Source organism: Schistocerca americana, chromosome 1 (genome assembly GCF_021461395.2).
Source record: "Schistocerca americana isolate TAMUIC-IGC-003095 chromosome 1, iqSchAmer2.1, whole genome shotgun sequence".
Taxonomy (NCBI): domain Eukaryota; kingdom Metazoa; phylum Arthropoda; class Insecta; order Orthoptera; family Acrididae; genus Schistocerca; species Schistocerca americana.
In genome coordinates this window covers 689,999,285-690,023,814 of record NC_060119.1, presented here as the reverse complement: position 1 = coordinate 690,023,814, position 24,530 = coordinate 689,999,285, and the positions used below count along the sequence as shown (strand labels likewise).

Here is a 24,530-nt window from a genome sequence, read left to right as displayed (position 1 = left end):
AGCAAGCAAGGAAACGAAGTAACAGGAGACTTTTTGCATGCTTATTTCTTCTATATATTTGTGAAAATCTTGCTTAGGTGGTGACACTTGTATTACCATATTATAGCACATTCTATACGACATTTACAAACTTATTCCTACAGCAGGTGGAACTGCCAATGCCAGAAAGAACAAAACTATCTGAAACACTATCAAAACATTAATACTAAACATTGATCAATGATGACACAAAGCATAATTGAGGTATAAAGATGAGATACAAAGAGATAGGAATCCAATACAGAAGTTTCAGCCACTTTATTCATTCCATTTTGATGTAAGCAGTGGAACAAGAAAATCATGTGGAAGTTGGTAGGACAGATACGCTGGGGTCCCATAAGAGCTATACTACATAACAGCCATGCCCCTGAAGTCTACAACACAGAGCTAACCAATATTACAAGGTGCAGCTGTAAGACCAGTTACTATATGTTTGATCCCATTATTTGATATCAACAATTCAAAAAATTATGGTGGTTATTTTTAAAATCTAAATGGGGAAACGTGCAAAATGCAGCCTGATAATTTAAATTCTGTTATAAATTATTGATAATCACTCAGATTCTTTAACTAAGAGCTGCACCTGGTCCATAGTGTGACAGAACACTACATATCTGAACACAAATAAATCAGCAGGGGACAACAACAAACTACCATAGGTATTATAGTCAGTCAGAGATATAATAACTAGATTACTACATGTGATGACCAGAATATGTGAAAGCAGACACATACCATCAAGTTTCAAGCAAACCATTATCATCAAACTACCAGTGAAGGTGAAAATATTACACAGAAAACTTAAGAAAAATTGGAGAAGTACTGAATGACAAACATTCTGACTCTATAAAAGGTAAACATACCAATGAAGCATATCTAATCTTGTACTTAGTAATAAAAGGAAGCATAATGTAAAAGCAGGAGACTTCCATTCTATTTGTGGACCTCAGTAAACATTTGAAGAATGCAAAGTGAAATACCAATATTATGAAAAAGACAGATTGCTACTCGTCATACAGCAGTCATGCTGAGTCGCAGACAGGCACAACAAAAAGACTACTAAGCACATAAGCCTTTGACCAAAAGGTGGTCTACTAAACACGTAAGCTTTTGGCCAGAAGGAAGTCAAGATGTTTGAAACCCTCATGACAACAGGCATAAGGCACAGAGAGAAATAAACAATTACTAAAATTTACAGTTACTGCCCTCTCTAATAAGCTTAAAGTTGAAAGTATTTTAAATTTAATCTTCATTTCTTCCTCACTGTCACACTTCAGTACAAATGCCAACACTCTGAATGATTCCTGCTTAATTACTTTCCATCAAACTTTCTTTTCAAAATTCTCATTATTTCACATCCAACAGCCACCTCTCCTTTGCCTTTTGTTATGAGAAGTTCTGTTGTCCTGTTTTTGAAGAGGAATTATTAAATGCTACAATCTTGATATGTATGAGACCAATAACAATTATGTTGCAAGTGAAATAAATGATTTTAAGTCTCTACTCAGAATCAAATATAGCTATTAATGTGAAATGCATGATTAATTGCTAAATTTATAGCATATTTACAAATACAAATGTACTGTCAAATCAAACAGCATGTTTAGATCGCTTCCACTATTTTGTCCCCATGTAGTTTCTCCAATCAGTATACGTCATCTATTTTTTGTCAAATTCTTCCTAGTTAAAAAATCTCAAAGACTGCATGCCATTAATATCCAAATTGTTGAACTATTAACAAATTTCAGTTATTTTGTATAGCACATACTGGTACAAACAAACAACTCTCCATATCTTATTTATGATTCTTTTCTCCCTAGTCAGTCTCCTCTCCCTTTACTCTTTCTCCATATCTGCTCTCCCTTTCTCTCTTTGTCAGAACAGACGAAAGACAGTTTGTCATGGACAGGGAGATGAAGTCATTTTCGTTAATTGCTCTCTCATTATGCTAGTCCCATTTATTGTCTCTCTCTTCTCACTATTTACTTCCTCTTTTTCTCGGCCTGTCTTTCCTCTCTGTTAAGCATGAGTCTCTTCCTTCAAGTAAAGCATTTGTTGTGAAGACACTCCACTTTTCAATCTGCTTCTGCCACTTGCTGCCCTTCAAGTATAAGCTGTAACACCCTGTTAATTTCTTATGTAGTTTAGTTCAATGTATAACTTTTTTCTCCAGTGGCTCATGTTTTGTATGGTTCAAAATGGCTCTGAGCACCATGGGACTTAACTTCTGAGGTTGTCAGTCCCCTAGAACTTAGAACTACTTAAACCTAACTAATCTAAGGACATCACACACATCCATGCCTGAGGCAGGATTCGAACCTGCGACCGGAGTTGTCGCGCAATTCCAGACTGTAGCGCCTAGAACCGCTCGGCCACTGCGGCCGGCATGTTTTGTATGTTTTTGTTAACATTTCTTGTTTGGCTTGACCATATATCCTGAATTTGCATTGAGCTTTGTGTTCCTCCTTGCCTCTAACCTCAGCCTTTGAAGGAAAAATTTTGTTTTAGTTTGTGTGTAAATCAATATTCATTTTATATGCTGTTGGTTCTTCACTGATATTTATTCTTGTTCAATAGCAGAACAGTTACTATATTCCAAATTACTGAGTATTTGATGGCAATTATATTATATAAACAATTGAGAATGTTTCTAACTCTTACCCTGAGCTTTGAATCTGTTCATAAGTGCACGATCATCCTCACTCAGCTGAAGTTTTCTCAGTTGCTGCACTGGCACGCCTTGTGTTGACTGATTGCCATAAGGATACTCCATATGCTGACTATTCTCATTGCCTGCTGAAAAATTCAATGTGATATGTGTTATTTACAAATTTCTATTATAATGAAATCCACACATTAACATACATGTGGAAGATTTTCAAGTATTTATTAGCAGCTGTGTATTAAACTTCAATCTGTAAGTGTTAGTTAGATATTTTCAGTTTGCAATAAAAAAGTGTATAAATGTTTCTGATTAATAAATGTTTTAATCTTAATGAACATCAGTCAGTGTAAAGTTCAACAAACTGGTTTTAAATGTCTGAAATTCTCTACTAATCTATAGATACATGCACCCTGATGTTCCTTGTTCAGTGTTTCGGAGAGGGTGTGTATGTATAGCAATAATTAATCTTTCTTTGCCATTAATGAATACAGCACAGGAAAAATGACTGCTCAGATTCCCCTGTATGATATCTTGTCTTATCCTTATGATCACCAAAGTGTAATCTGATATACTATAAATATTCTTGGAGTCATCACTGAAAACTAGTTCTTGAAATTTCGTTAACCCATTTCTTGAAGTATTCATTATCTTCCTTCAGCACATGACCTTTTCCCAAACAACAATATCAAGAGATAAAAATGCAGACTATGCTCTTTTATCACAAACATTGTTGCTTTAAGAGTTTCAAACATTTCTGTTTGAGTCTTTCATGTACCAAATAAGACTGCAGTTACACGTAATACAATTTTGAAAAAACTATTTATTTTAGTCCAGTGTGGACTGAATTCCATGTAACTGAGAAATATTCTACTATGTATTGTACAAGCACATAAAAAAACTCTCTCTTTCAAAGAGAAATTCCATTTTCCAATAGTCCTTCCAATTAACTGAATCTCACCACTTGTTGGCTGTTTTTAATGTATTCATTCATCTTCAAGCATTTTACATGCTATCAATGTTGTTATTGTTTGTACACAGTAAAGAATATCAGTTCTAAGGAAAACAATGTAAACTAGATAACATAATACTAAAGACAACACTCAGTCTAAGCCAGATAACCATAAAATACAGTAAAAGGGGTAACAATATAGACATGTTAGTTAGCATACAAATTCACAGCAAGATAAGAGTCAGAATATAAGGCCTTCCTTCACACAATGAAGGAATTTCTCAATGGCATAAAATGCATTTTGGCCAATATTGTATATCATCCCCAGATATCTTTAATGAGACAGTGCATCCAGACTGAATTCTGAAAACAATCCCTGAGGCTATGGCTAAGTCATGTCTCCATGATATCCTTTCTAGGACTGCTAATTCTGCAAGGTATGCAGGAGAACTGCTGTGAAGTTTCAAAGGTAGTAGATGAGGTACATCTGGAAGTAATGCTCTGAGGGTTGGCGATGAGTCTTGCGTAGATAGCTCAGTTTGTAGAGCACTTGTCCATGAAAGGCACATGTCTTAAGTTCGTATCTCAGTTTGGCACACAGTTTTAATCTGCCAGGAAGTTTCAAGATAGTACATTGAAATGTGTATGTTCTGACAAGCATAGGTTTGTTTTAAACAACAATATACAAGTTTTCAGTTAAATCTAACTGTAAGAAAGAAAATGCTGTGCTGTGAACAGGTGTGCTTTCATTTTCTTTCTTGCAGGCAGTTTCAACTATGATAGCAGGATATTTAAACAAGTTGTCTTCCCATATGTTCTGTTTCTCCACACAATGTACTGTTTTTTCCTTCCTCACAGCTGTTAACAGAAAAACTGTATATTAGGAAATTTCCATTTATGGCTTACCATATTATGACTAGAATATCACTATGCAACCTGCATCGACCAAAATTCTGTAATGCTTCTGAAATAAACAATATTATTTTGGAAAAAATTGTAGAAACACATAAGGAATACCAATAAATCAATACCATGGTCACCACTGAACATGGAGTTCAGTACAACAAAAATGTCTTAAATTCACTGACACAGAATCCAGCTGGCTTTCCACCACACAGAATGTAAGACAGGGCTGCAGTCTTTCATTCCTACTGTTCAATCTGTATATCAAAAGACCAACAAAAGAAATAAAAGGAAAAATCAGGACTAAAATTTGGGATGAGAGGATATCAATGATTCACTATCCTCATTGGAGGTGAAGAAGAATTAATGGATCTATTGAAAGGAATGACAGTCTAATGAGCACATAATACAGACTGAGAGTAAACTGAAGAAAGACAAAAGTGATGAGAAGTAGAAGGTATGAGAATTGTGAGTAACTTATTGTTAAAATTGGTGATCACAAAGTAGAAAAAAATTAAGGAATTCTGCTGCCTTGGAAACAAAATAACCCATGACAAATAATATACAATGACCATAAAAGCCCAAGAAAAATGGCATTCATGGCCAAGAGAAATCTACTAATATCAAACACAGGGCTTCAGTTTGAGGAAGAAATATGAGGGATATTGATAAGCAACGCAACACATGTTTTTCTCATCCAATTTTAGTTTAAAGCTATGGAAATTGTTGTGGGACACCATGGAATATTCCCACTTCAGCCTCTTTAGTTTCACAAAGTTCCAATAGGTGGCACTGCTAAATGTAGCCTCAAAACTGGCATCTGTAACGGAGGTGCATTTCAAGCAGAGAGCTGTCATTGAGTTTCTTTTGGGAGAAAAAAAGAACATCATAGATATTCAAAGGTGCTTGCAGAATGTTTACCGGGACGTGGCAGTGAACAAAAGCACAGTAAGTTCTTGGGTGAGGCATCTGTCATCATCACAACTAGGTTGCGCAAACCTGTGGAATCTCCATTGTGCCAGCTGGCTGCACACAGCTGTGGCTCCTGCAGAGCTGGAACATGCAGATACTCTCATTCAAGGTGACTGATGGCCCACAGTCACACACCTCCCTGTTCAACTGGATGTCCCTGTTGATGGTGCTGACACACTCATCCACCAATTGGGGCATTCAAAGGTGTGTGCCTGCTGGGTTCCTCAATGCCTAACAGAAGACTTCCATCTGTTTGGCCCAATGAAGGATGCACTCTACAGGAAGCAGTACATGGATGCTGGGGAGGTTATTGATGCAGCAAGATTTTGGCTCTGACTTCAACAAGTAGAGTGGTACCATGCAGGCGTACAAACCCACCCAGTAATGTGGTGGAAGGCCATCACATTGAATGGAGATTATGTTGCAAAAATATGGTGAATAATATGGTATGTTGGAATCCTGAATAAAACCAACCTGCTTTCATAAAAAGAATGTATTGCATTACTTACTGAATGCCCCATGTATCTGAGAATGCATATCTGAAGCACACGATTGTATGGTAGTGAATCATGCATGGATTGTGGGGAAACTGGAACACAAGCAAACTGAAGAATTTGAGATGTGATGCTACAGAAGAATGTTGGTATTAGATGGACTGTAAGGTAAAGACTCAGTGAAGAGAGGAAGGTAAGGAAATACTCTGACAAGAAGAAGGGACAGGACGATAGAACATGTCCTAAGACATCAGGGAATAAACTTGATGGTACAAGAGGGAACTGTAGAGGGTAAAAAATATAGAGGAAGACAGAAATTGGAATACAACAACAAATGCTTGAGAATGTAGGTGGCAAGTGCTGCTCTGAGATGAGGAGGTTGACACAGGAACGGAATTTGTGGCAGCCCACATCAAAGCAGTTATAAGACTGCTAACTCAGAAAATCCGAAAAAATAAAGAACTTATCCCAACTAATTTACCAATTCATTTTAAGTAATTGGCATTCCCAATCAAGGTTTTATTTCCAATAAAAAAAAAAAACCAAGGTTCAAAGTCAGACACTCAAATATATCGGAACTCATTTACAGTCCGATTGTTTCTCCCATGGTCAATTGTATGTTGATCTTTCATGAAGCAGTAGTTCAGAGAATCAGTTCATACTCTTACCACAGAATATCCAAAAAATGAAAAACAGTGTGTATTCTCCAGTTCTGTAATTGTATCTTGCACAAAAAGTTTTTTTAAAAAAACTGTAAAAACCAAAATTGAAAAAAGGAAGTCTTTTTAATTCCTATCATACATACTTTATTATAATTTCGAGTTCTGTACATTCAAAGAGGGTGAAGTCACAATTTATATCCCGACACAATTCCCAGGGATAGCCTGGTTTAGGATGTATATCTGGTTCCCATTTATATTTAGCAAATGCTTACACTGTCAGGTGCAGCTGGAGAGCCATGGAATTACGTATATGAAATACTACATATACTACTACTATACGGAATACTACATACATGGAACACTTTGAAATACTTCAGTTACAAATTCATGAAGAAATTCAACACAACCATTTGCAGCAAGTGTGGAACTGCATACACAGATAATTTAAACCAACTGCAGCAAGCAATTTGCAACAGTGCTCAGATGCAGTAATTTCAATATGTCTATGTTGTCAGTAGATTAATTTGGAATATTTTCAGTGATTTCAGCATGTCTATATTGTCAACAGATTAATCTGGAACAATGCTTTGTCATTATGACTATAAAACATGCTGCCTTATTCTTACTGCAATATTCGTTACAAGAGAAAATGTACAAAGATAAATCCCATGTTGTTAATATAATCAAGAACAGGTGTAGAGCGGTAGCTACATTAACAAAAATATTAAAAAATTTGCAGAGGCTGGTATGTTAGCAGGTAATCTGTAAGTTTTTCTTTGGAAAATTTAATTTTAAGTATGCCAAAATAAATTTTGAACTATCCATTAGAAAATTATCCAACATCTTGAAAAATAAAAATGATCTCTTCAAATATGCCATACTTGAACATTATTGAGAGATGAAAATGATGTGTCACATTATGATCCAAATTTAGTCCAGTGCACAGCCCTCACATGTCATATGCTTCACCACACATAATATAGATATTATATACTTGTTATATTACAGCAACTACCTCTTTTCATTTATAATTTTAACTTAAAAATTTCTCTCATAACAATTCATGCTACTGGAGACATCACATGATGTTATTTTCCACTCTACACCATTTCTATACACATAGATCACTTACCATCAGTATTGTCAGTATCTGTTATTTTTTGCAGCACTCTGAATGATCGAGACTGAATTGGAGCCCCATTTGCACCAGGAGGGCCCCAGCTCTGCTGCTGTTGTAACTGCCTAGGATTGTGCTCAGCCGTACTGAAGGAACATAAACTACATGTAAGTTTGTTAATTTTCAAAACTGGTGAGGTTAGATATCAAAAATTAACACACAGGATGTGATTACTAAGCTAAAAATGGAAGTATGAAATTAGTATGGCACAGATGAAAATAAATATCAGCTTGAAATTCTGCACCTAAATGGTCTCTGTAGGTGAGTGGCAATAATAGGAAACAAAAGTTTGCTACAAATTCTTTGTAAAATAGTGAGAAATATATCACAAATGAGAGCATGACTCTAAAAAGATTTAGTGGCTCAGTTGTTAAGAAAGTTTTTTTTTATGAGTTTGCTAAGAACATTTCTACTTTGTCTTTTTGTTCTACTAGGGGTATCTGTATGAAACAAGTTGAAATTTTCTGTCAGAAATTCTAGTTTTACTTCGCTAATATTTATCAGTCAAAGTTGAAAATTACACACAACAGATCAGTGTAGCAACTTCATTTCTTGTGCTGTTAAAATAGTTTCTACATTCTTCACAGATTTGGAAATTACACGCGTTGGAGGGAGAATCAGTAGAAATCAGATATTGTAACTGTTGACAGAGTTATTAATACACAACATTTATTTAAATTATCTAGTCACACAGAGTATTTCAGGTAAGAAGATAACATTGACTGTATATCCACAAGGCAAAATTCCAAATACCACTTACAGGCACTTTTAAAAGTAGGAAAACTCATACCTAACTTTCTGATCTGCTACTTCCTTCCTCAAAGAGGATAGAGGGATAGTTGGAGATGTTTGGAAAGAAGGAACAGATCATTCAAACCCTAGATAGAGAGGGACCCACACCTTCTGGGAAGACAATATGTCTTTGCTTCCACCCATAGCTGGGTCCCTTTTAATGTGGGGTCTGATGTGTCACATTATGATCCAAATTTAGTCCAGTGCACAGCCTTCACATGTCATATGCTTCACCACACATAATATAGATATTATATACTTGTTATATTACAGCAACTACTTCTTTTACCTTCTAAAACTCACCTGAAGAGAGAACTAACAGAGTTCCGTTTCTTTTTTAACTGTTAAATTTGTCTACTGGCAGTCTGTGGAATTTTGCTACATGTGGTAAGAACCTGCAGCTCGTTTTGTCGCCTTAAAATGTTATGGTTTTTATTCTATGTACAATATTTTTTTATGTTATACTAAATCAGTAATCATTTTTGTTGCTGACAATCAAAATCACTATCAGCTGAACAGTGATCTACATAATCGCAACACAATATAGAGAAATAATTTTCACATAGCCTTTGTCTCCACATCTATGGCTCAGAGTGAGTTATGTACTCTGATGCAAAGTAATTCAACGAGTTTGTGTTTAACATAAAGCAAGAAATTGAGAATAATAATTAGTCCAAAAGAAAATTAGAAGCATGCTTTATTATCCACTCTTTCTACAAATTATCTGAATACCAATATTTAAAGAATAAAGTTCTGTTAACTACATGGCAAAAAAGCAAAGTTGATTGTAAAATTACATGACAAATAGTAATGTACTGTAAACATGAATCAGTTTTTGCAGATTTAGATAACTATTTTCTTTAAAAAATACCATTGCAATATTAACCAACCAATATGAAACAAACAGTAACTATTTAAAGTAAATTAGGAGCAGCAGCCTTTTGAAAAGAAGCACTTTTTATTTGAATAAATTTAGCTGACATAAGTATGACTGGCATTAAACTGTATAGTGAAAGATTATGGTTAATATGTATATGGAGTAACTTTCTGTTCTATGTTTGTCCTTTCTTGATACTTACCTTAACTCATTCCCCATTTCTAAGGGTTCTGCTATATGAGATCTACAGAACACAGTGAATAAATGAATGGAGCTTTTGCTCAGACTGGACAAGGATGGGTGTACAAAGCAATACACTTCATACCAAATGTATGCTTATTATCAAAAGTATGATCATATGGGGTTTCAAGTGAAAGTTGTGACTGGATTGAGGATTTTTTGGTAAGAGGGCTGCAACAAGTTAACTTGGACAGAGAGTTGCTGACAGGTGTGGAACCAGCTTCAGGCATGCCTCAGGAAAGTGTGTGAGGACCCTTGCTGGCCATCTTGCATATTAATGACCTTGTGGACAATATTAAGAGTCTCCTGAGACTTTTTACTGATGATGCAGTTATTTATAACAAAGTAGTATGTGAAAGAAGATGCACAAATATTCAGTTATATTTGATAAGATTTCCAAGTGGTGCAAAAATTGGCAATTTGCTTCAAACGTTCAAAAATGAAAAATTGTGAACTTTATCAATGAGTGACAGCTGGAATCAATTAATTTATAATACTTGAGTGTAACAATTTGTTGGGATATGAAATGGAGCAATCAAATAGACTCAGCTGTATGTACTGCAAGTGGAAGACTGCTGTTCATTGGTAGAATACCATGGAAATACAAACAGTTTACCAAAGAGACTGATTGAAAAACACTCCTGTGATCCATCCTAAAATATTGCTCAAGTGTGTGGGACCTGTACCAAATAGGACTAACAGGGGATATAGAAAGAGTACAAAGAAGGGCAGGATGAATGGTCACAGGTTTCCTTGACCCTTGGAAGAGAGTTATAAAGATGTTGAAGAATGGAACTGGCATACACTTGAAGATAGACATGAACTATCCATGAAGACTCAACTAGATGGTTTCTAGAACCAACTTTAAGCGATGAATCTATGAATATATTACAATCCCCTGTGTATGGTTTCTAAGAAGTAGTTATTCCTGTACTCCAAATATGAAGGAAACAGGAGAATGTCCTAATATCTGGTACAATGGGCTGTATCCTCTGCCATGCACTTTACAGTGGTTTGCCAAGCATGGATGTAGAGGTACATAAAGATGTAGATGTACAAATGGTGTGGTATGGCTAAGGAGATGATCCTGACATTCACTTGAATGTGGTTTAGGCTGAGATGTAACTTGCTTGTTAGGAGATCTGCTTAATGAAATATTCAGGAACAAATTCATATAGGAGCAGTTGATACACTTTTCAAGTAAAATATTCAAATTTTTCATGTTGTATGTAAAGTACACCAGGAGATGCGTTCAGTACCTTCACTGCCCAATAATGATGGTGATGTTATTGATGACAGCACCCCTAAAACAGTTTTCTGAAATTCCTTCACAAAAGAAGACGAAGTAAATATTCCAGAATTCTAATCAAGAACATTTGGCAACATGAGTAACTTAGAAGCAGATATCCTCAGTGTAGTGAAGCAATGCAAAACAATTAAGAAAGGTAAGGCCTCCAGTCTAGACTATACATCTTCATACTATGTTGATACAATAGCACCATACTTTGCGATCATATACAACCACTTGCTCATAGCAAGATCTGTGCCCTAAGACTGGAAAGCTTCACAAGTCACACCTATAACCAAGAAGGGAAATAGGAATAATCCACTGAATTACAGACCTGTATCAATAATGTCAATTTGCTGTAGGATTATAGAACATACACTGTGCTCAATCATTATGAATTCAGAGTTACCTACAAATAAAACGATCAATTGAAAAATAGCCAAAACGGATTCAGAAAATATAGTTCTTGTGAAACACAACTAGCTCTTTATTCTCATGAAGTAATGAGTGCTATTGATAGGGGATGTCAAACTGATTCCATATTTTTATAATAGAGGGAAACATTCCACGTAGGAAAAATATATCTAAAAACTCTTTGTCTTCAAATATGTCTGCTTGTGTCTGTATATGTGTGCATGGATATGTGTGTGTGTGCGCGAGTGTATACCCGTCCTTTTTTCCCCCTAAGGTAAGTCTTTCCGCTCCCGAGATTGGAATGACTCCTTATCCTCTCCCTTAAAACCCACATCCTTTCGTCTTTCCCTCTCCTTCCCTCTTTCCTGATGAGGCAACAGTTTGTTGTGAAAGCTTGAATTTTGTGTGTATGTTTGTGTTTGTTTGTGTGTCTGTCGACCTGCCAGCACTTTCATTTGGTAAGTCACATCATCTTTGTTTTTTAGATATGATTCCATATTTTTATATTTCCAGAAGGCTTTTGACACAGTTCCTCACAATCGAATTCTAATTAAATTGTGTGCCTATGGAGTATTATCTAAGTTGTGTGACTGATTTCATGATTTCCCATCAGAAAGGTCAAAGTTCATAATAACTGATGGAAAGCCATACAGTAAAACAGAAGTTTTATCTAGCATTCCGTAAGGAAGTGTTAAATGTCATCTGTTGTTCCTGACCTATATAAACATTGTAGGAGACAATCTGAGCAGCCTTCTTAAATTGTTTGCAAATGATGCTGTCATTTACAGCCTTATAAACTCATCAGATGATCAAAACAAATTGAAAAATGATTTAGCCAAGATTCTGTATAGAGAAAAAAGTGGCATTTGACTCTAAATAATGAAAAGTGTGAAGTCACTGACATGTGTACTAAAAGGAATCCACTATATTGCAAAATTCTTTGGGATTACAATTACAAATAACTTGAATTGGAACAATCACATAGATAATGTTGTGGTGAAGGCAAACCAAAGACTGTGATTTATTGGCAGAACACATAAAATGTAACAGGTCTACTGAAGAGACTGCTTAAACCATACTTGTCTGCTCTCTTCTGGAGTATTGCTGTGTGGTGTGGGATCCGAATCAGATAGGATTGATGGAGGACATCAGAAAGGTTCAAAGAAAGGCAGCTCATTTTGTATGATTGTGATAAGGTAGAGAGTGCCATCGATAAGGATACATAAATTGGGTTTCTGGACATGATTATGTCAAGGAATTTACCTGGGAGGACCAAGAATAATGGTGGGCTAGAATGGATCCAAGTAATCAATTATTGTTAATTGTTATTAAGGTTTGTGAGGGAAGCAGTCATTAAAAGAGAGTTGCAATACATTCATCAACTTACATTTCACTGGTTCCAGGACCGCTTGGAGTTGGGCTTGTTGGTGAAGCTGAAGAAGGATTAAATTTGTTGTGAACATAGACTGGCTGTCTCTGTTGCACATGTTGTTGTGCTGATGGCTTTGATTGGCTGGGTGCTGGTTCACCTTCAATTTGGATTGGTATGATTCTCGTGTTTGTTTGCTGATTTGTTGCTGAAGGGGTTGACTTATTTGCCTGAACTGGAGTATCCCGTCCCTCCACCTGAAAGAAAGGTTTTTCAAAACTCACAATAGTCATCACTTCAGGTTTTTCATAAAAAAATGTGCAAAACCCACAGTAAATGTACAACATATGAATGTTAATAACTTTTTTGTCCATAGAGTGTATACTTACCAGTTGGCAAAATAGAAATGACAGAAGAAGCCTAACAAATACATATTTTTGAGTTCCACATCAGCTTGAAATAATGCAAGTATATACTAAAAATCCATGAAGTTGTAAATGAATGTCAGTATTTCTCTTCTTTTACAAATAATACAGAAGATGAAATGATAGGTGATTAACAAACTAAATGAAATGCTCTGGTATTATAGAAGATTCAAATACGAAAGAAAAGAGAAATCAGACTACAGTAATATATTCAGTGTATGTAATTACTTCAGTCTAGCTTGTGGGAGTAAGCACAGAAACTTTCATTATGTTTCAATCAGTCCTTCTACATGACCAGCTCTTTCACAGAGTCAGAATATGTACTCAATCCAAGATATAGTGCTATAATTATGTTCCTTGAAACTCCTGTAACTTCAAAACATGTACAAACAAATAAGAAATTTTAATTTATTTGAAGTGCACTTTCTTGTCCTCTCCCTTATGGGCTCAAATCAAAGCATTACACCCTCAGTATTGTTTTTCATAGCATAATCTATTTCTAATCAACTATTTAATTGGTACTAATCTATTATTTTGCCATAAGTAAAAATTCAAGTAAATAGGTAGAGTGACCTGTACCTTCCTTTAAGAGGTGACATGCCAAGTAGTGCTCTCAGAAACAAGTGAAGTGCAAAATAATATTCCTGGTTAAAGTTCATGTGTTCCTTTCTCACAAAGGAATAAGGAATTGATTGAAACATGTCACCCTCTCACTTCTTTCCAGGTTTCCAGAACTTGGATCTTCATCTCCTGAAGATGAGCAATGACTTCCAACTTGTTCCTCTTGTTATGTACAGTTTTCTCAACAAAAATTTCCTCTTCATACAACTAAACAACTTTTTCAAAAAGTCTGTGTTTATTTATTTTTAAAACTGCCCTTGTGTGATAGAGGTAATGTTCCAAAACAAAACTTGTGATGTGGCATTGGGGAGTAATCACACTTACTTGTATGGGTATGATCCGTGTACCACTTGGTGCGGGTGTGGGTGTGGGTGTAGGTGTTGGTGCTGCTGCTGCTGCTGCTGAGGGTTGTCTCTGCACAGGAGTTTCATCACGGTTGACCCAAGTTGGCACTTGTTGCTGCTGGGGGCGCTGACTCATCCATGGTGTTGGTGCTTTGTTCAGGGAAACGGGAGACAATGGACTGGCAGTCTTCTGCTGATCTTGCTGCTGCTGTTGTACTGGAGGTATGTAAATGGAGCCCACTTGAGCTCTTCCACCTTGTGGCTGTACAACAGGTGGGATGTAGATGCTTCCAGGTTCATTTTGTGGTGATGCAGGTTTTGCCTGTAAACATGAGGATTTCATACATGCTATGGAGTCGAGCAGTTCTCTTACACTTTTAGGTTTAGTGAAAAGAACTAATGAAACTGAATATTACCTGAACAGGATATATATAATTTTTTTGAATGGAAAGTAAAACCCAATTGTTAGTTGTCTAATCATATGGCTGTCAACAATAATTCACAGAACATCAACACATTCTCAACTGTACATTGTTGAACACAGAAGAAAGTAAATTGTGATTCATATATGACAAGAAATCTGAAACTTATAACTGGAGTGCAGCTATATTATCACAATATGTCTGTTTTGGACCAAACATCAATAAGACACTCTACTGTTTATTGTATATGACATACCAGAGTGATGTTTATTGTTGAGACATTATTAAATCTTACTCCACTATAGTTTCTGAAGTTACTTTTATAAAAACTGTCTGTATAACTGTATAATTAATTTTACTCCATCCATACAAATGAAGGGTCACCTTACCTGTGTTTGAGACCATTGTGGTGGCTGTGTTGTGGCTTGATTCTGATTAACTGGCTGAGGCTGTGGAGGTGGAACTGGAACTTTCTGCACTTGTGGTTGTGAGTGAGGTGGAGAAACTGGTGCCTTCTGCACTTGTGGTTGTGTCTGTACCTGTGGCTGTGGAGGAGGTGGTGGAACTGGTGGTGACATTTGTTGGTTGCCTGTTGGAAAGACAGCGACTGGCATCTGAGGTTGCATAGCAGCCAAAGCTGATGGTGGGAGCTGGCCATGTGCCAGTGGTGATGTTTTTTGTTGTACCTGGAAAAGAAATTTGGCATTTTGATGGTGATGTAGTTAAAATGTGTGGAAAATATTTTATACAGAAAAATCTGTACAATCCAGAATTCACATGAGATGAAAACCTATGTACAAGGATAAATACCCAGAACAGATCCACATTAGTTCAAAACAAAGGTAAGGAATAAGCAAGAAATGTTATCTAACATACAGATAAAAATGTAGGACTATGTTACTGAATAAAGAATAAAAAGAAATTTTTAAATTCATCAATGTGATTTGCAAATCTGTAAATGGCACAATCACTCATGCTCAGAATCAAAGAACTCATCATCCGTCAAAAGAGGGACTGTTTGGAAATCACACAAGACCTATCATATATCCCTTGTAATGTTTCTTGACACAGCAGTCTACATTCCTATTAAATTTCTAAATGGGCCCATTGTTCAAACATTTTATTTTGTTAAGTAAATAAACATGTGGGCCGAAAGCTGGTGTCTTTGGTGACTTTCATTCATATTACCTGTCACTTGCTAAGAAGAATTTTTTTTTTTTGCTAGTTATTTGATCATAATTTCATTTTGAAGATATTGCTCTTGATAGTTGTCTTTATGAAGACAAGTAGGCCTTACCTGCTAATCTACATAACCACCAAAATAGATATTTCCAGGATGTGAACAAAAAATGAGATCATACAAGCACTCTTCTGCCGATTAAAAGGGATTGCATACACGTGCACTTAAAGATGAGAAAATCATCTTATGAAAAATTACTTTTGTGTGTTGGCATATTCTTTCAAAAGAAAGACTTTGCTTAAGCTAGTGCTATACAGATAATCATATTTATTCAGCTACCAAGCTTTCATTTGACAAACATTCCTGCCCCAAAAAACTGAAATCATTTCCACTGACAATATAGAATAATTGTGATCAAGAATCAGTCAGTGTACATTTTCTTCAGTTATCCTGTGTATTTATATATCATTAAATTTTAATATGCTAAACACTTCTCCAATAACACTCAGTTGAATGTCATCAGTTGTTACATATAAATTAGATAAGGTCTTTCACATAATATCACAGTATGGAAGTATGATTAGAACTGGACTTCTACAAAAAAAGAGGGATGAGGGGGTATACATGATACCATTAACCACTTCACAGAAAAATATTTTAGGAAAAGAAACCATATTTTAACACAATCACTGTAGTGGACAGCATTACAGCACCACATAAAAAGTTTCTTCTTTAGCTCTGAACTAAAGATCAGCAGGCATCAACATTCTGCCACAAACAACTGTTTTGGTACATCAGATTGATATACATTCACGTCATCTCAAAATACTTGTTTTCCACTTTTGTTTTATCTGTGTTCCCTCTCTCTTCATTTCGATTCTCCCATTCACAAAAATTATTAATCACTACCCTACACATCCAGTATTTATTCTGACCTCAAGTCTTCTCCACTTTCTTCTGCTCCCCCCCCCCCCCCCCTCTCACCATTTACAACCTCAACCCCCTTACAACCCAACCCTCCACCCAGCCCCTCTATACACAACACTTTTCTAGCTTCTTGTTATTTCCTCTCATTTTAATATGACTGAAACTCCAATCTAATTTTTAATACACATCTCTGATGAAGACTGTAACTGCAATATCTTTGTAGACATAGTGCCTTACATTAAAAAGAATTGTATTTTGTCCCCACCAAGCAGAAAATTTTTTACTCATGTGAAAATAATGCAATTAAATTTCTGAGACATTTAGTTGGCAACAAGTCACTTTTACAGTAAATTATTAAATTTGTTTACTTGTAGAAAATGCATTCCAAGTTACTCACTGGCTGTTCTGGTACACCTTCTGCATTAGCATTTCGTGTTATGCGTCTCTGCATCCTGGGGCTTCGAATCTGTGACAGATCGAGGCCCCCTGGTGTGTAAGTGAAGGGCTTCTTATCCTTGGTCATCATTGCATTCTGAATGGCAGCAGGTGGCTCATAGGCGTTGCCTGTCTGCCCTAAACGTCCACCTGTGCGTGTATCTGGAATCTTGAATAAGAAAAAAAAAAAGGTTAGCTTGCAAAGGCTGTCAAATACAAAGTGTACATATTAACTAGTTAGACAAATAAGTACATGTATTAAAACATAGACAGTTTTGTTCACAGTACAGTACTGTGAATTATAAGATCCAGATTTTCTCATCTGAGAGTGTAGATCAACTATATGTCATACTCAGGATGAGTTTTACTTGGTAACAAGTGGAATGAAAGCATCTAGAACAACATTCAGAAAACTCATTCTTTTAATAATGACAGACACTGTCTCCATTGGCTGAAATGCAATTGATCAAGCAGAATCCTTTTTTTATTTCATCTGAGAAGAAATTTGTAATTTGTTTCAAATACATCTCTAGAGTTCAAGTAAAATTTTCCTCCCTCCAACACATTTTTGAGGTTAGGTAACAAAGTAGTTACAAGGGGACACATCAGATCCAGCCTGTGCACACAGAAGTTCCCATTTTTTTCAGTGGCTTCTCATCTTTGTAAACACACAGATTTGCCTGCAATGTGTCGTTATGTGGCTCCTTTTCATCTACAATTATATAAGAACACCAGAAGTTCTTTGATTTGTGTTTCAACATTTCCAAACACAATTTTGCAATTTCCTCCTTCAACCCTGTTTCTCTGGAGACAATGAATGTGACAGCTATAGCGAGCTCTTCATAATGTTCTATGTGTATTCATTCATCTACATGTACACACACACACACACATCAAAAGCCTAAGTAAAATGCATGATGGAAGGTGTGTTGTACCAAAAATAGAGACTTTCTGTCATCCTTCATCTGCAACTGACTTTTTGTTGATTTTGCATTTCTCAATCAGTTGGTAACCTTGACTCACAGTGGAGACAAAATTTTAAATTCTTTACAGAGAAACTGAAGAAGAAGCAACTCTGCACAAGTAAAACAAGGTTAAATAAATTGTGTAAATACCACTTCAATTTAACCCATTGGCTGTTACATGTCACAATGTAAATCACACTTTAGTCATGTGGCACGCCAACATTAATAATTATTGCTACAGATCTTTAGAATACTAACTGATTCATAGGTCCTGTCAGTGCATAAAAAACAACATGAATGAATACTGTGCAGTTACACGCACAGAAGAAGAATATATTTATATGGGTTCTCAATCACTGTCCCTGGACTATCAAAAGTCAGTTAATTTTTGCTGATTAGTGTTATTAGTATAGTATCATCAGCTTCAGAGAATGTTCAGCTTCACCCTCCTAAACATTTTTTCATATATAAACAACTCTGGCTGTTTCTAAGAAGGTCCAAAGTGATATTGCAGCTACAGTTGGCCCTAAGGATGCCAGTAATTTGTTACACTCATTGCTGGCATTGAATTTTTAATAGAAAATGCACATGACATTTTGGAAGGTGAAAGCAGCAAAGATGTTGAAAGCAGAAGTCAACCGTGTTGTGGTGACTTATGCATTGTTAAGAAAAGGAAGCTTAAGGCTGCCCCAAAGACTGGGAGAAAAACACCAATTAACCAATCAGATTGCATCAACAGGCATACAATGGATGCAAAGAAGTATAAGTGGCAAAGTTACTCAGTGTTCTGTAAGAGCCAGAAAACTATGTTCGACATTTACTTCAAATACGTGTCAGAAATTCATCCAAAGAAAGTGTTATACATTTTTACTGATGATAGGCAATCAATGCTTAACACATTTTGTTAGATGATGCCACTGGATCAGAGGAAGACTTATCTAACCAGTCTTGCGGACATTATTCCACCAAAATGCCCTGGGAAGATCACTAAGAAATGCTGGAGAAATTAGATGGAAAAACAAAGCATGCAGAAAATAAAATTCTAACTACTCTTTTGATGTTCGATCTAGACTGAAAAATATTGCAAATAGAAGGATGAGTTCTGATTCAGAAACACTGCATTCTTGAATAAAATGAGAAAAGAAAAATGATGAGAAGAGCTTCATAAAATAATTTCTTAACAGTCTTCCAAACTTGTTATAGCAACACTGCAAGAAACCCTTCTCCCAGCTTTACTACTACACAATCCAAATTACTATTTTACAGATTCTATAAGAAAAAATGCAATGTGGAGAAAGTTTCACAACACACATGGTTTATGAACACACTAACACTAGCTTATTTTCTCTCTAAAAAGATCAGTGTGACTTGTGTTGTAGTTACAGGCTCAGAAATGCGAGTGAAGATTGTTCAAAGCACTACAAAGAACAGAGGGAGTGTGCAAGGCTGCAAAGAGAGACAAATAAAAATTATGGCCAGCAGAAGATCTGCTGGGAGTGTACCATGAATGCTGGGGTCATTAATTTAGGTGTGCCATTATGGTTATTACCACTCCTGAACCTGTTTTGTTCTCTGAATAGTTCCCATCATTATAAACATCTACTGCATATTCCTTGAGTTTGTAATTTTCTCCTAAAGTTACTGTACGTGCTGGATGGGACCACTGTTTGTAATATAAAGGAGTGTCTATGAAATGGGCTGTGTGTTCAATTTTTATATTCTTCAGCTATTGTGTGGAATTTATTAGTTAGAGGTGTAATGCCTGTTAGAATGCGCAATGCTACAGTTGATGTCATTCCTTGTGCCTTAGCAGTTTTTATGTTGATCAAGTGCTGGATTCTTCATACAGTTATATTTTCTTCTTAGTGTATGACTCCAAACAGGAGCTGCATATGCCAATATTGGTAGTATGGTGCCATTGTAAATTATTTCCATTGCTCCAGAACCAAGTTCCCAAATAAGCCTTGCTGATTTAGATAAAGAATGAGTAAGTTTCATACAGTTTTCAGTCACATACTGTATGTGCTCAATAAACAAATTTAGAATCAATAATTATACCAAAGTACCATAACCTTTCAACTTGTTGCAAATCATTATTGTGCAAAACAATACTAACTGTTGCTTTGTCTTTATGCCTTCTCCTTGTTAATAGCTTTATTTTCAACTTTTGCTCAATAAAAACGGATTTTTTTGTTTTGGGCCCAAGCTGTGAGTTTTTCCATTTCTCTATGCAGAGCTCCTCAGTAATAGTGACAGTTTCTGCTTTGGTCAATATGATTAAGTCATATGCAAGTGCTACTATCCTTGTGTCAGCTGTGTAATCCAAATACAGCAGAGAATTATACTGGATATTCCAAAAATCTGGGCCACAGCAAGCTTTCTGAACATCAAGACTGGCTATTATTACGTACTGTCCTTATGGTGTGCTTTCATCTATGAAGTTCTTAACAGCCAACATGCATTTACTATCCCTTTCTGTGGAGTAAATCCATACTTATAGTTGCCTAGGATATCCTTAGAGGAGACACGGTGCATACTCTGTTATTGCTTTTCCCTCCTTATGCAGAATGGTGATGGAACAAAATTTGGATATTTCCATACTGTTTTCTTGACAAGGTTTGAGAATTGGTACTATTTTGGCTCTTTTTCACCATCTCAGAAAGCAAGCGTTCTTCCACAACTGTTATATAAAGAGGCAAGATAGTTGGGAAAAGCGCTATACAACTGAAGAAGAATCTTACTAGTAACACCATTTTCATCAGGCGTCTTCTTTGCAGGCAAGTTTGTTATTATTTACTCTATCTTTGTCTCTGTAAAATCTACATCATCTATTGTTTTGTTTGGTTGTAATGTTTGAATTTTTATTAGTGTATGATATTTCATGTCTTTTATTATATTGTCCTCAGGCACAAAATATTCGAGCATATAGGGTGCAGTTTTGATTAAATCCATTGTTGTCATGTAGTCACTTTTCCTTAGAATTGTCATGGGAGTATTATCTCTGATTTTCCCTGGAGCAATTTTAAGAAACAGACTGCATTCCAAGATGTTATTTCTTGGGGTCAAGCTGCAGTATTGCTTTCAGGACTGTGCTTTTGCTTTCTGAATAGCTGTGCTGTTCCTTCTTTTCTTTACAATATTGTTGCCTCCATAGCCCCCCCCCCCCCCCCCCCCCCCCCGCCAAATTCTGGCCTGTTTCTTTCAAGTTGTGTACCATTTCTTAAGTTCACACACTGAACCATGAAATACGCTTCCATATCATAACACAACCTCCTCCATACTACACTGTTGGCACTACACGTGTAGGCAGGTAACGTTCTCCAGGCATTTGCCAAACCCAGCTGCTTTCACTGGATTGCCAAAGGGTATAACGTGACTGATTGCTCCAAACCACTCATTTCCAGTTACATGCAGTCCAGTAGCATCACTTTCTATATCACCTCATGTGTCGTTTAATATTAACTACAGAAATGTGGTGGCTTTTTAACTTCCTGCATGCAGTCATTGTGCTAGCTGCACTGCTCATAGCACTTAGGATCTTTCCAGTGATTCCTTCCATTGATTTCATAGGATTTTGTACAACCATCCTCCACAATGCTCATCGGTCCCTGTCCACCACTACATGAGGTCTGCTGGTCTTGGCTTAGCTGTGACGGTTCTTTCATGTTTCCACATCACAGTCACGTCATAGACAATTGACTTGGGCAACTTCAGAAGGGTCGAATTGTCCGTGATGGATTTGTTACTCAGGTGATACCCAGTGACTAGACCATGTTCAGAGTCATGAGCTCTCCTGACTGCCCTGTGCCACTGTTACTGCCTCTCTACTGGCAACACAGCATTACCCACCTCCTTTTATACCGGTTGGTCTCCCTCTTGTGATATTTAGTGGTCAGTTCCACATTACATTGGGGTATACAGACATTTTTCATCACATAGTTTATGACCTAAAATTCACCAAAGGTAAGTTAGCCAGCAACTACATTTTTCACTAAAAGCTTTTCGGAATGTATGATGGATTACTTAATTTCGAACTGTCACAGTAACTATAATCAATAATGAAAAGAGAGCAAGTTCATTGTCAAGTTGCAACATGAGACTATAAGGTACGAAAGAATCAAATGCTTTTATCAAATAGTTTTCTCAAAATTAAGTGAGAAAAACTTCATAGTGGAGCACACACACAAATCTCATACCAGTGGTTTTTAATTATTTTGTTCAAGAAGTGCAAATTTTACTGAGAGATGGATTTAACTTTGCTTCATTTCCGTAAGAGATTAATTAAGTTGACTAAAGCTTCATCGTCCAATGAAGACAGTGTCCCAAGTTAACTCTGAATCACTTCTATTGGCACAGAGTCACGTGCACACTATGCCATTGTCACATACCTGGCCTACATGTATTACATCACTGCTCATGCCACGTTGGTGGTTGTCTTGCCATAAAGAGCATGAAACTGCATTTCCTATCCAATAAGCCTTGATATGAAGAGATATGAGATAAAAGCCGTGATCTTATGGAGTCTATTATGGGGATGGCAGTTATCACTGAAACAACCAGTTTTCGGTTATATCAGTTTTTTTTAACACCAGTTTATGCTGAGTATTAAAATCACTCAACACAACACGTTTTGGGAATAACTGATTTTCAATTTTTAATTCCTATTACTTTCTGAAATAAATGTAGAAATTAATCAAAAGTTGAAAAATTTTTACTACCTTAGTTTCAATATACATAGAATCAAAATATTAAATTAATTAGGTGAATAACAGAAAAACTTTGTCCATCCACCATTAACTGCTTTTCCTGATAAGTGGCTGAATACTACAAAAAGTCACCAGTATTCTCCAACTGATTCTAACTTAAAAACTCTGCTCAAATATCATATTGTGCAGTATGTGCAATATTACTTAGACGCCAGCTGTGCAGAAGGTGCAGAAGGGGCGGAGGGGGGGGGGGGGGGGGGGGCGGGGGGAGAGCAATGTTGTTAGTGGGGAGCGAGTGGCCTCCTTGCGGGTGGAACAGTGTAGTGGTAGGGGAGGTGTAGTTCTACAGCCACCTAACACACAGAACATGTACACTACACAGTGAGTCTGCAAAAGATTGTATTAACAGATTATGCCAAAAAAACAAACAATTCGATAAGTCAACCGTTTATTATTAAAAACACAATTGGTAACAGATTAAGCTGGAACTGGATCAGAGCGAGTGATTTATTTTCACTTGTCTTAAAATTAGCTTCAGTGGTGTTTACACAATTTCACCTCACAAACATGCTAATGCAGTCACAATTGTGGCATAATCCTGAAACAGACTACAATTAATCAAACAACTGAGCATAAACAAAGGTCAATAACTTATGAAAAGCTGGTATCTGGTATACAAATAAAAGTATGATTCTATCATTTGTGGTGTCACAATCCATAATAATGCTCATTTCACCAGCTATCAACAGCCCTTGGAAGACTTACATTATTTCATTGAAAAAAATTGTAGTCACTGGTAGATTGCAGTACATAAGAAAGTTATGCATATTAGCTATGTGGCAAAATACTCTCTGCTTTGCATGCTATAGTTTGCCAAAAATTCCTTTTAGCATCTTGAACCGTTTATGAAACCTGAAGGACGGTATGAATATTTCACTTCCATTATCTTTTGCGCAGTGTATCAGAAGTGTACATATAATCTATTTTCTCGTCTCAAGTTCAACGAAAAATTCTATATGTCAGCTCCATTTCATGTGGACTAACATGCACCAAACGCAAATTCTTAACGACCTCATTTTTTATAGCAAAGTATTCGAATTTAGTCAGAACATTGTTAAATATAGAAATATCACAATAACTGTGACTGTTAATGAAATGATAGGCAGTCTTCATCATGAAGCTGACGATTCAGGCTATGACATGTGCGAGAATCATTCTTTTTACGAAATAGTTTCTTTAAAACAAAAGGATGCAGCGCAACTGGTGTGCGCATACCTCTGTTCTTGCAGTAGAGCTGAGGCAGGTAGAAAACATTTCATTCATAACAGAGGAAGCTCACAGCTGTGCATGCGAAAGGCAATTGGGGCAGCCATCCCTTCGGAACAGATTGGTGGACTCGCCCAGTGCTGGGCACGAGAGTGTATTTCCATGCAATGGCCAAATAATCCTGCGCGAACTCTAATTGTTGATCGTACCACTAATTGGGCATTATGAAAGTCAGTGCTGAAGTGTGAAAACTGAGGCTGAGAACTGTTTTTCTTGTTAATTTGTGCATTTTCATGGGCTACAAGCAGATCAAGGCATATTATGTATTTCAGGCAGCAGATCAGCTACTTTCTATTTTAATCATGATCCACAAATGAATTGTTAAGTTTTAAGTTTTC

At 36.4% G+C, this 24,530-nt stretch overlaps 1 protein-coding gene across 6 annotated transcripts in view; it reads right to left on the bottom strand.

Moving 5' to 3' along the window:
* LOC124609172 overlaps positions 1 to 24,530 on the bottom strand; it is a 754,237-nt gene that overhangs the window by 86,825 nt on the left and 642,882 nt on the right. For 5 of the 6 annotated variants that reach the window (XM_047140052.1, XM_047140049.1, XM_047140053.1 and 2 more), the window contains 6 exons: positions 17,158 to 17,364; positions 15,043 to 15,339; positions 14,212 to 14,553; positions 12,860 to 13,098; positions 7,817 to 7,947; positions 2,701 to 2,835 (listed from right to left, as the gene is read on the bottom strand). In XM_047140052.1, coding sequence (XP_046996008.1) covers positions 2,701 to 2,835; positions 7,817 to 7,947; positions 12,860 to 13,098; positions 14,212 to 14,553; positions 15,043 to 15,339; positions 17,158 to 17,364 — 1,351 coding nt within the window. The remainder of the gene's footprint in view (positions 1 to 2,700; positions 2,836 to 7,816; positions 7,948 to 12,859; positions 13,099 to 14,211; positions 14,554 to 15,042; positions 15,340 to 17,157; positions 17,365 to 24,530) is intronic. The other variant, XM_047140051.1, reaches the window with a different exon arrangement.